This window comes from Rhinoderma darwinii, chromosome 5, assembly GCF_050947455.1.
Source record: "Rhinoderma darwinii isolate aRhiDar2 chromosome 5, aRhiDar2.hap1, whole genome shotgun sequence".
Lineage (NCBI taxonomy): Eukaryota > Metazoa > Chordata > Amphibia > Anura > Rhinodermatidae > Rhinoderma > Rhinoderma darwinii.
The window spans coordinates 208800142-208813440 of NC_134691.1; the positions used below are offsets into that span (position 1 = coordinate 208800142).

Below are 13299 nucleotides of genomic sequence, written 5' to 3' on the forward strand. Positions count from 1 at the left end.
TTTTTTCCGCAGAGTGTGGGTGAGATTTGTCAAAATCTCATTCACTTTGCTGCTACTTTAATACGCTGCCGATTTTTGTCTGTGATACGTGTGAACATAGTTTGTATGCTCTCCCTGTGTTTTCAAGGGTTTCCTCCCGGTACTTTTGTTTCTTCTCCATTTCAAAAACATATTCATAGGGAATTTAGATTGTATGCCCCACTGGAAACAGTGAGTGATAACTTCTGTACAGGATGGTGGAATATGTTAACGCTACATAAGCAACATAAATAAATGATACATAAGTCTATGTCAGAAACAGCCGAACAACCAGCTAGGCAAAGGCTTTGAACAGAATCTACAGGAGCAAAATGGTGGGAATATTTTAATGAAAACTATTAAGAAAGTTGCTTAACCCCTTAAGGACGCAGCCTAGTTTGGGCCTTAAAGAGGCTCTGTCACCAGATTATCAAATCCCTATCTCCTATTGCATGTGATCGGCGCTGCAATGTAGATAACAGTAACGGGTTGTTTTTTTTAAAACGATCATTTTTGGGCAAGTTATGAGCAATTTTATATTTATGCAAATGAGCCTTTCTAATGGACAACTGGGCGTGTTTTCTCTTATTTCCAACTGTGTCTTGTGTTTGTAACATCTGGGCGTGTTTACTTGTTTTACTAGCTGGGCGTTGTGAATAGAAGTGTTTGTCAGCATCATACACTTCTATTCACCAATACTTTGTAAGTCGCCAAATTAGGCCTCAATTTCTCATGGTGCTCTTTCACTCATGAGCCTGGTCGAATGTCCATGTAAAAGATTGGGGCCACATGTAGGGTGTTTCCAAATCCAGGAAAAACAGCATAATAATTAGAGAGCTGTCTTATGGTGGCACAAGCTGGGCACCACATATTGGCATATCTAGGGAAAAATTCCCACTTTCACTCTGCGGGGTTAACATGCTCACTACACCCCTAGGTGAATACCTTGAGGGGTATAGTTTCAACATGGGTTCACTTCTGGGGGGTATCCACAGGGGTTTTGCAAATGTGGCATAGCGCCCAGAAACCAATCCAGTAAAATCTGCACTCAAAAAGCCAAATGGCGCTACTTCCGTTCTGAACCCTACTGTGTGCCCAAACAGCAGTTTATGACCACATATGGGGGGGGGGGGGCTTGGGTATTGCCGTACTTGGGAGAAATTGCTTTAGAAATGTTGGGTTGCTTTTTCTCCTTTATTTGTTGAGAAACTGAAACATTTGGAGCTAAAGCTACGTCTTAATGGAAAAAAAAAAAAAAAATTATTTTCATTGCCCAATTAAATAAAAAATCTATGAAACACCTGTGGAGTCAAAATGGAGTCAAAATTCCTCAAGGGGTGTAGTTTCGTAAATGGAGTCACTTTTGGGGAGTTATAGTAAAATATCAAACGCACTACACACCACTGCGTTTTGCTGTGGTTTTGTGCCAATTTTTATTTTTTTTTTATTTTTTTACAAACGCAGCTTGCTCTGGGTATGGCTTTTTTTTTTTTTTTTTACAGTCATTTTTCCCATAGGACCTCATAACCGGAAGAAAAAAATGCATGTACAAAATAACACCAACTAAAATACGCCACTAAATACGCCTTTAAAAAAAACCATATTTTTTTATTGTGATAACACTATCATTATTAGATGCGTTTTTTTGATGCAATTTAAAACGCCAGAAAATTTCTGTGTGTAAAGGACGTCTAAGGTTAAACCGGCGCTTTTAACCCAACATGGACGTAGGGTCATTTTCTTTTTTTGCCTCCTCACATTTCAAGAGCCATAACTCTTTTAATTCTTCATTGACTTCGTGTCAATTTGTATTTTTTTTAAGCTGACTTTGCAAATTTCCGCATGATTTTTTTAAAACTAATTAATTATTTACCTTTTTTTCATTATAATACATAGGAAAAGCTTTGTATTCCGATGCATTACTGCCTGTTCTTACGCTTTTAAAACTTTTGAACCTCTCCTTCCTCTATACACTGAGCAACATTTAAGTACTACAGACATACCAATGTACCGCTAATACAATATACTAATATACATAGCTGTGTAAGGAATTTGTTTTTGCGGGTCAAGTTGTATTTTTTAATAGCACCATTTTTGGGTACATAAGTTATTGATTAACTTTTTTTGGGGGGGGTAATAGAAAAAAAAACCCAGAAATTTCACAATACTTTTTTGCGTCTTAGATTTACGCCATTTACTTTGTGGTATAAATAACATAATAACTTTATTCAGCGGTTCGTTACGATTGCAGCGATACCATATTTGTATAGTCGTTGTATGTTTTACTACTTCTACACAGTAAAGAAAAAATAGATCCGGAGAGGGAGGTATTTCCAGATTGAGAGAGGTTCCCCGGTCCCCTTACATCAACTCAAATACAGATGACATCTAGAATCTGAACGGGTAGGGGGGTATTGACCCCTGATTTTTAAAGGGGCTCTGTCACCACATTATAAGTGCCCTATCTTGTACATAATGTGATTGGCGCTGTAATGTAGATTACAGCAGTGTTTTTAATTTAGAAAAACTATCATTTTTGAGTTATGACCTATATTAGCTTTATGCTAATGAGTTTCTCAGTGGACAACTGGGCGTGTTTTACTATATGACCAAGTGGGCGTTGTGGAGAGGAGTGTTTGACGCTGATCAATCAGGGTCATACACTTCTCTCCATTCATTTACTCTACAAATAGCGATATAGCTATTTCGCGATCTGCAGCCTCATACAAACACACTAACATTACTGAAGTGTCCTGACAATGAATATACATTACCTCCAGCCAGGTCGTGATGTGTATTCAGAATCCTGACCACTTCTCTGTGATTTACAGCATAGCAGGCGTAGTCTCGCTGTGCTGTGCTGTAGTTTCACACAGACGATACAGAAGTGTCAGGATTCTGAATAGACATCATGTCCTGGCTGGAGGTAATGTATATTCATTGTCCAGACACTGCAGTAACGTTATAGTGCGTTTATGTGGCTGCACACAGCGATATAGCTATATCGCTATGTGCTGTATAAATGAATGGGGAGAAGTGTATGATGCTGATTGGTCAGCGTCATACACTTCTCTCCACAACGCCAACTTGGCCATGTAGTAAAACACGCCCAGTTGTTCATTGAGAAACTCATTGGCATAAAGCTAATATAGGTCATAATTCTGGCAAAAATGATCGTTTTTCTAAATAAAAAACAGTGCTGTAATATACATTACAGCGCCGATCATATCATGTACAAGATAGGTCACTTATAATGTGGTGACAGAGCCTCTTTAAAGAGGCTCTGTCACCACATTATAAGTGCCCTATCTCCTATATAAGGAGATGGGCGCTGTAATGTAGGTGACAGTAATGCTTTTTATTGAAAAAAAACGATCTTTTTTCACAACGTTAGGAGCGATTTTAGTTTATGCTAATGAGTTTCTTAATGCCCAAGTGGGCGTACTTTTACTTTCGACCAAGTGGGCGTTGTACAGAGGAGTGCATGACGCTGACCAATCGGCATCATGCACTCCTCTCCATTCATTTCCACTGCACTAGCGATATAGCTATATCGCTATGTGCAGCCACATACACAAGCCCTAACATTACTACAGTGTCCTGATAATGAATACACATGACCATCCAGCCTGGACGTCATGTGTACTCAGAATCCTGACACTTCTGAATCTTTTTTGTGAGATTCCGGCAAGTGAAACCAAATCTCGTTTAGCTCCGTGATCTCTATATTTATTTTTTTTGTTTATGTGTTTATATTATTACTATTTTGTATTATTATTTTTCTTATTTTATTTATTAGTCTTTTATTTTCTATTTTATTTTGTATTATTATTTATTTTATATTATATTTTGTTATTTATTGTAAATGAAGTGTTTTGTATTTGTACTGCAATATACATCTGAACTTATACTTTATATTTATGTATGCATTGTACACAATTTTCTTCAATTTTTGTTTTTCACCTATTAACGCCTTCCTTTTTTTATGCGTTATCATACTGTGTATATCTATGTATATTTATTTCCATTTTACTATTTAATCTTGTCTTATTTTTCACTGTTCACTTTCACTAATTATTTTTGTCTACTTACTAATTGTATTCATACTTCATTTTAGTATATATTTTTTGGTTTTTTGCTTTAACATAAAAATATTGTTATATTTTTTCATATATTTATTCACTATAATTGTTCTTTACACCCATTCATTTATTTGTAGCACTGTGTTGCATATATTTAGATATTTTTGTGTTTTTTATGTATATATTGTTGATATTTAATTTCATTATTTTTTAATTTTATGTTTTATTTTTACTATTTTTATTTTTTATAAAATCATCACTTCAATATATATGTTATCAATTAAATTCATATTTTTATTGAATTACTTATATATTTATTATCTATTATTTATATATTATGAATTTTGTATAAATATTAAAATTATTGATCATGCATTGATTAGATATATATATTTGTACTGTATCCATTTATGTTTTATGTATTCATGGAATTTTTTGTATATGTCTATTCCCCGTTTGGGTCTGTTTACTATAAATATCTAATCTTGTGGCCATATTATGTATGAATCTCGCAGCATTGTCCTTTTACGTATTCCCTGATGGTTCCTGTGCTGTATCTGCATAGACGCTCTCTGGCGCATGCGCTGTGGGCACTGCATCTCGGAGTGTCTGATATTGTCTGTTTACGTTACTATGGTGACGTGCGTCTTAGCAAGTGAGACGCATCGTCACGCCGTGGACAGCCTGGCGCTTCCTGATGATGCAGTGTTTGCATCATGGCTATGGAGCGCCGCCTATACGTGCACCCCACAGGTGCCACCAATGAATTAGTCTTTCACTTATGTTAGTATAAAAACCCCCGGTTTTTAAATATGATCAGCCTCCTGACGAAGCCGGTCGCAGGCGAAACGCGCGTCGAGGCGTTCTTGTGCCATCCCTCCACGTCCCCTGCTTTCACTATGTCTACAGGTATCTGAATTTTTTACCCCTTCCATCTGCCATTTATTGTATATGTTGGTCTGCATACACGCTATTTATCCATAGCATATCTGTGCTATGCACTCCTTGTAAACGGGCATTACTCTCCCTACATATATATAGCCATACATATTTATTTTTCTGATAGTTCAGTTTACTTGTATCCATGGCATGTTAGTATTGGGACGTTTTTTGAGGTTGGTTTTTTCTTGTGTTCCCTATGGTATGTTGTCATCTCTACCAGACTGCTACTCCTTTAGATATAGGATCCGCCATATTTTTCATTATATCTAATATCGTTATACCATGTATTGTTATACATTAATAAAGTTATATATTTTCTTACTATCCATGGTATTTACTTTCATACTTTATTGGGATGTTATGTCCCTTGTGCTTGTGCGCTTGTAGGTTGTTAATCTGATTAATCAACCATATTGGATATATGCCATAAACAAATGCAAGAATCCACTATGCATGACTATTTGATACATGTATGCACTATATGTTCATGTTAATATTTTTCTTAAGATTTTATATGAAAATACAGTAAAGTTATATTTTATATACAAACTTCGGATCTATTTTATATATATATATATATATATATATATATATATATATATATAATTATGGAGAATTGCAAAAATTACGTTTGGGTGGTGGGCTCTAAACCACACCATCGAAATCCATTTAATTTTACACAGTAAAAAACACATTTTTTTCAAAATTATTTGGTTTTTGTGTTGCCATGTTTTTTCTGCCGATGCAGCTGTATGAGGGCTTATCCTTTGCAGGGTGACTTGTAGTTTTTATTGGTACTATTTAGGAGTGCACATGACTTTTTGATCACTTTTTATCAGGTTTTTTTTTAAATTCAGGATGAACAGAAAACCACAATTCTGGCATTGCTTTTTATTTTATCTTTTACAGCGTTTACCGTGCGGGTTAAATAACATAATAGCTTTATAGTTGGGGTCGTTACGGATGTGACGATACCAAATATGTGCAATGTTTCAATTTGTTTTTTAAAAAATGTCATACTAAAGCATTTTGTAAGGGAGAATGTGTTTTTCATATTTTTTTTTACTTTATTAGGCAGGCATCCACTACAGGTGGACCTTACATCGTTACATAGTTAGTACGGCTGAAAAAAGACACATGTCCATCAAGTTCAACTAAGGGATGGGAAAAGGGAAGGGATGAAACAAAAATTCTACACTGACATGAGGGAGTGCCCCCGTCTCTTTTGAGGAGGTTTTACATGGAACAGGATTTCACCATATTTTTTGTATGTGCCATTCATATATTTATATAAGTTAATCATGTCCCCCATTAGGCCCCATGCACACGACCGTAAAAACTCCCGTAATTACGGGCCCATAGACTTCTATTGGCCATGGGTACCTCCCCGTATGCTTACGGGAAGGTGCCCGTGCCGTTGAAAAATATAGAACATGTCCTATTTCAGGCCGTAATTACGGCACGGGCAGGCCCATAGAAGTCTATGGGGCTGCCGTAATTACGGGTGGCTACGTGTGTGCACCTGTAATTACGGGAGCGTTGCTAGGCGACGTCAGTAAATAGTCACTGTCCAGGGTGCTGAAAGAGTTAAACGATCGGCAGTAACTGTTTCAGCTCCCTGGACAGTGACGTCCGATCACACTATAGATCAACCTGTAAAAAAAAAAGACGTGCATACTTACCCAGAACTCCCTGCTTCTTCCTCCAGTCCGGCCTCCTGGGATGATGTTTCAGCCCATGTGACCACTGCAGCCAATCACAGGCCAATTTCAGGCTGCAGCGATCACATGGACTGCCACGTCATCCAGGGAGGTCGGACTGGATGTCAAGAGAGGGACGCGTCACCAAGACAACGGCCGGGTAAGTATGAATTTCTTTTACTTTCATAACGGAAAGGGCTGTCCCTTCTCTCTATCCTGCACTGATAGAGAGAAGGGCTGCCGATTAGTGCAGTGTAATTTTGCAGCGAAAACGTGCCCGTAAATACGGGTGGAATACGGGTGACACCGGACCCGTATTTACGGGCATAGGTCCGTAAATACTGGTGCAATAAGGGTCGAATACGTGTGACCAAGGACCCGTATTTACGCCAGTATTTACGGGTGGACAAAAATACGGTCGTGTGCATGGGGCCTTAGTCGTTTCTTTTCAAGGCTAACTGGGTTTAATTATTTTTTTCTTTCTTCGTAAGTTAGATTCTCCATGCCCCTTATTGAGATGAGGACCGTATGACGCCCGCTTTTTCTGGACCCAACACCGTTCTGGAAGCCGGGCTCCTAGAATTATAGCTGTCTTTGAAGCTAGCCTCCCCAGGAATGCTGTCCCGTACTGTAATCACTTTTTCAATACGGGACGGTATAGTGACTCACAGCGTCATGGATGACTATGATGCTAGGAGCCCGGCTTCCTGAACGGTGTTCTGTCCAGGAAATGCACATGCTCCACAGCATAAGCTTTTATTTTTTGGAGATATTTATTGTACATAAAAATCATGATCTTCAGTGTGCCATTCGTTTTTGTTTTCTTAATGGACCGCACACTGACCCATTCATTTTATGTAGCCATACACACATCCGTTTTTGTTTTTTTTGCGGATCCAAGTGCCTGATCCGCAAAACTTCGAGCAGGTCCTATTCTTGTCAGTTTTTGCGAATCAGTCTAGCCCATTCTACTCAATGGTCTGTTAAAAAAAATGGACCGCACCTGTGCAGTCTGTGTTTTGCGGCTGTATGAAAGGACAAGGATGTGTGCAAGAGGCCTTATTTGAAGTTTTGTGTTCTCTTTGGTGCTTTTACTTATGTGGACCTTCACCTATGTGATTTGTGTGTACGTCATGCAGTATAAACCTTTATTTTCTGAATGATTTTGTTGGCAAAGCTTTTGGTTTTCTTCAAGAGTGAATAGCACTAATGCTTACAATCTGCAAGATTTCTACTCTCAAAACAATTAACAGATCATAGCAAATCACATAAATAATGTAGTGTGAAAGGGGCCTAAAGGCTCAAGCAGATGGCACCTGTACGGCTCCTTAGTATGGTGCCACATGGCCTTCTAGGGAAGAAACCTGCGTACATACAGAGTTGGAGTACAGTCGAGTTAATAAGCTCTTAAATAAATATATTTTTGCTTTACAACTCTTAATACAAAAAACACCGTAATACTAAGCATTTTACCTGTTCCTTAACAGACGCGAGAATGGCTGAAGTTGTTTCTGTCTCAGAGCCATCACGATTTGAAATGTTCATTTCTGGGCTCGATGAACTAGTCTTGTCTGAACATGATGGTTGAGCTGGAACGGGCATTGCTTCTAATCTAAATGAATAAAAATAAAACACCTTGATGAACACCACATAAAACAAATATCATTTTAAAATATTTCACTGGATAACATACAGTAAGTGCAATATAGAAGTTCAAAAAAGGTGCAGTAGAGGCTAAAAGTTTATATACACTATGGCATAATTCACACGAATGTGTCCGTTTTGCGCGCGTTGCAGTTCCGTGTGTCATCAGTGAATGGTGCGTGTCTGCGTTATTTTCGGGCATATGCCATCCTTATGTCACGCGGTTTTGACGTTTACAAAATAATATGAAGGAGGTGGTTTTCTTTTTCTCATCATTTCTTGAGCAACTGTTGCGTGAATCACACACAGCAGAGATGTGCGTCCGTGGGCTGTCCGTGATTGACGTGAATGCGTGCGTGATGCGCAAAATCCGCTCAAGTATAGGACATGCAGTGAGTTTCACGCAGCGGACACACGCTGCGTGAAAAACACGGAATGTCTGAATAGCCCCATTGACTTGCATAGGTCCGTGCGACATGCGTGAATTTCACGCACGTGTCCTGGAAGTGAAATACGCTCTTGTAAATAAGGCATTAGGCTGATAAAATCAAACAAAATTTTTCACAATTTCACACAATTTAAAGGGATTGTCCCATAAACTATAATGGTTTACCAGTGCATCAAGAGTTAACTACTAATGTTTTTTCAATATATATGTATTTTACATTTCTTCTGTTTTTGTATAGATTCACTAACTATTTTCCATGTGGTTCCATTGTTTATGACTTGTTGTCAATGGTTTCGTCCGATTTATGGGTGCACTAAGCTGGTAACGCTTGCGAATCTAAACTGCAGTTCCCTTATCTAAGCGCCAGTGCTTATGTGTCAGTGCCTTCTCTCAGGGCACGTCTCCCACCACAGGAGGATTGTGGGACAGAGCGTGCATGACGCATTGACTGCTCGCCGTCATAATGGAAGGGACACCATTTCAGGGACAGATTAAAAAAAAAACGAAATGCAAGTTTTATTTTGCAAGAATATAGGGCAAACATGAAAAGAAATGAAGCCGGCATTATTGAAGCAACATGGCATTAATAGTTAGCTTAGTGGCAAAACCCTTTTAATGCTTCCATACATTTCCTGTATTTACCCTTTACTGATGTTTGACATGTACGTCATAGTCGGTGGGGGGTATGGAGCGAGCTCACGAGCTAAGCCAAATGACAAAACTATTTATATTTCGACCCTTTTAACTATTTGGATAGGGGCAACAGATACCCTTATTTCATCCCACTAAAACATAACTTAGAAATGTAACTTTAAAGCCTATTTATGTATGTACAACGTTAAAAAAAAAAAAATTTAATAAAAATATCCGTTTGTGTTCGGTGCAACTTTCTAATTTCTTTTTATTAAATTATTTTACAGGTGCTTTATATCCTGTATACAGAGCAGTTGTATCTAGAGATGACACCTGAATCTGTCAGGTCAGCGGCACTGACGGGCTCAGTGGCAGCGGGTCCTGCGTGTCTTAGACACGCGGGATCCACCTGTTATTGATTATATCTAAGTTATGAACTTAAGTGTGATCGATAATAGCTCGATCCTATGTGTCAGAGACACGCAGGACCCGCTGTCACTGAACCAGTCAGTGCCACTGACCTGACGGATTCAGGTCTCAGCAGAAGAAACATCTATTCGGTTTACAGGATACGAAGCAGCTGTATCTCAAAGTAATAATGTAATTTAAAAATATGCACCAAACACACTGATACACATTTTTAAATGTGTACATAGCCTCTAATAGATGGATTAAACTTTTTTTTTTAAAATCCAGATCATCTAGCCTTCACTTACAATACTCATCAGGGCTAAAATATTAATCAAGTAGATCCCAGCCAAGATATAATAGTATTCAGACCAGCTATCATAAAGCTGTAATGAATTCATTTGTGTAGCTTGAGCTCACACTGTATTATAACATGAATTGCTCAAGAGATGAGTCGCTAATTAAAAGTTGAGAAGTCCCTATAAGCCCCCCAAATTTTTCACCGATATACCCAGGACTGTGGAATTGGTAAGCAAACTGTCGACAACTCCATTTTTCCACTGTCTGAATCGAACTCCAAATCCAGCTTCTTTATAAATGCCTCATGTATTATAAGACAGGCTGTCTATTCGCTGTGTATAAATGTATCTATAGTTGGTACTGTTGTAAGATGACTTTATGCAGCTATATCTGTCTATATCCTGGAAATCGGGTGCGATTCTGAAAAGGACTAAAATATACATTGAAAAAGTATAAAATGTATATGATATAAGTTACTGCTATATTAAGTGATTGCCTTAATATTATCTTCCTGTTCTCTAGCAGTTCTGAGATGACTGCAGGCATGTCCAGTCAGGGACGCTTTGACCATAGGGCAAACGGCGCACCTGCTCCAGGCCCACTGGTGGTGGCACCATGTTTAACTATGTTTACGTCCTCTGGTCACAGACAAAGATGGAAACTTGTAAGGATGGATTTAAAGGGTTAATCCGACTACGCCATTAAGAAAAAAAACACCACACAGAACCTTGCTTTCCAATGTAATTATATTCTTATCACATAGAAAATAAATTTAATATGTCCATACCCTAACTTCCATTTCGCTACACAAATGCTGTCAGACTTCCGGGTTGTAAGCGCGACTGCACACTGTTTTACTCTTTCCTACATGTCCCATCATGCTTTGCTGGCCTCGCTGAACACTAAACTCTACCCACCATATTCCTCTGCACGTCCTCCTCAATAGTACCGAGCCTAGCCTGCCTATACCTTCCATCACAGGCACCACCATCGCTTCTGTAAAAGATCTGCCAGACACAGCTTCTGTGTCGACGCCCGTGGGTAATCAGTCTGCACCTGCTCCTAAGTCTGAGAGAGTGACTCCATCTTCTACCAGTCAGGCTGGGAGGCTTAGGAGTGGGAGAGCCTATCACAGCCTGGCCAGACGGAGATAGCTCCCGCCCTCTGTCTATTTATACCTTCACTTCCTGCTCCTCCAGTGTCTGTGATTCTGCTGCTTGAACTATTTGTCCCCTGCTTCATTTTGACCCTGGCTTACTGACTACTCTCCTGCTCTGCGTTTGGTACCTCGTACACTCCTGGTTTGACTCGGCTCGTTCACTACTCTCCTGCTCTGCGTTTGGTACCTCGTACACTCCTGGTTTGACTCGACTCGTTCACTACTCTCGTTGCTCACGGTGCTGCCGTGGGCAACGGCCCCATTTCCCTAGCTTCTGTGTACCCTTGTCTGTTTGTCTGTCGTGCACTTATTGAGCGTAGGGACCGTCGCCCAGTTGTACGCCGTCGCCTAGGACGGGCCGTTGCAAGTAGGCAGGGACTGAGTGGCGGGTAGATTAGGGCTCACCTGTCTGTCTTCCTACCCCGGCATTACATAATCACAGGCCCATATACCTTTTCTACCCTGGTCCCTGACACAACTATAGACCCCCTTGAGACCCTGGCTCAGCAAATCAAATTCAGGGCCTCTCCCTACAGGTCCAAGCCCTGGCTCAGAGGGGCAACCAGCATCATGCTACCCTGGTAGTGCCCCCCCACCTCACCTCTTGAACCCCACCTCAAGTTGCCTGACCGGTTCTCAGGGTACCGGAAGACTTTTTTCTCCTTTCGGGAGAGTTGTAGGCTCTATTTACGCTTAAAGCCCCACTCCTCAGGTTCTGAGAGCCAGCGAGTGGGTATAATTATGTCCCGGCTCCAGGACGGGCCCCAAGAATGGGCCTTCTCCTTGGCTCCTGACGCCCCTGAACTTTCCTCTGTTGATCTTTTCTTTTCTGCTCTCGGGCTCATATATGACGAGACTGATAAGACTGCCTTTGCCGAGAGTCAGCTGGTGACTTTACGTCAGGGTAAGAGACCTGTTGAGGAGTACTATTCTGACTTTAGGAAGTGGTGTGTAGCTTCTCGGTGGATTGACCCTGCCTTAAGGTGCCAGTTTAGATTGGGTCTGTCGAACGCCCTGAAAGACCTGTTAGTTAGCTATCCCTCTTCTGACTCCCTAGATCAGGTTATGGCTTTAGCGGTACGTCTTAACCGACGTCTCAGGGAACGACGACTTGAACGTTTTTGTGCCTTCTCCTCTGACTCCCCCATGATGGCTCCCGAGGTTCCGTTGCTTCGTTCTTCCACGGAAGACTCGGATGAACCTATGCAACTCGGGGCCTCTGTGTCTCCCCAACAACGTAGAGAGTTCCGCAGGAAGAATGGTCTCTGCTTCTACTGTGGGGATGACAAGCATCAAGTGAACAACTGTCCTAGGCGTAAGAATAAGCAGCTCTCCTTCGGAGGAAGATCCTGCTTGTGTTTTGCCTCCAGGTATAATCATTTCCTCTGTTGATTCTGACATAGCCTCCGAAATTGCGGCTGATCAAGGTTCAGCTCCCGGGAACCTTCCTGAGAACAAGCTGTTTGTTCCCCTGCAATTCCGGCTAAGGGTATGTCAGGGAAAATCATGACTCTGTACTATCTGGCCATCCAGGCATCCTGGGTACCAAGCATCTCATTGCCAGAAACTATTGGTGGCCTGGGTTGCTTAAAGACGTTAAGGCCTACGTCGTCGCTTGTGAAATTTGTGCTAGGTCAAGACTCCCAGGTCCCGACCATTGGGCTTACTATGTTCTTTGCCCATTCTCCAGAGACCTTGGACCCATATCTCCATGGATTTTATCACCGATTTGCCTCCATCTCAAGGCAAGTCGGTGGTGTGGGTTGTAGTAGACCGTTTCAGTAAGATGTGCCACTTTGTGCCCCTCAAGAAACTACCTAATGCTAAGACGTTAGCTACCTTGTTTGTCAAACACATCCTGCGTCTTCATGGGGTTCCTGTCAATATTGTTTCTGACAGAGGGGTACAATTTGTTTCATTGTTTTGGAGAGCCTTCTGTAAAAAGTTGGAGATTGATCAGTCCTT

General features: G+C 40.4%; 1 protein-coding gene across 4 annotated transcripts in view; it reads right to left on the reverse strand.

Annotated features, from left to right (window-relative positions):
• CTNND2 (catenin delta 2) overlaps nucleotides 1–13299 on the reverse strand; it is a 794124-nt gene that overhangs the window by 717138 nt on the left and 63687 nt on the right. For all 4 annotated transcript variants that reach the window (XM_075826901.1, XM_075826902.1, XM_075826899.1 and 1 more), the window contains exon 2: nucleotides 8216–8354. In XM_075826901.1, coding sequence (XP_075683016.1) covers nucleotides 8216–8344 — 129 coding nt within the window. In that variant the 5' untranslated portion in view covers nucleotides 8345–8354. The remainder of the gene's footprint in view (nucleotides 1–8215; nucleotides 8355–13299) is intronic.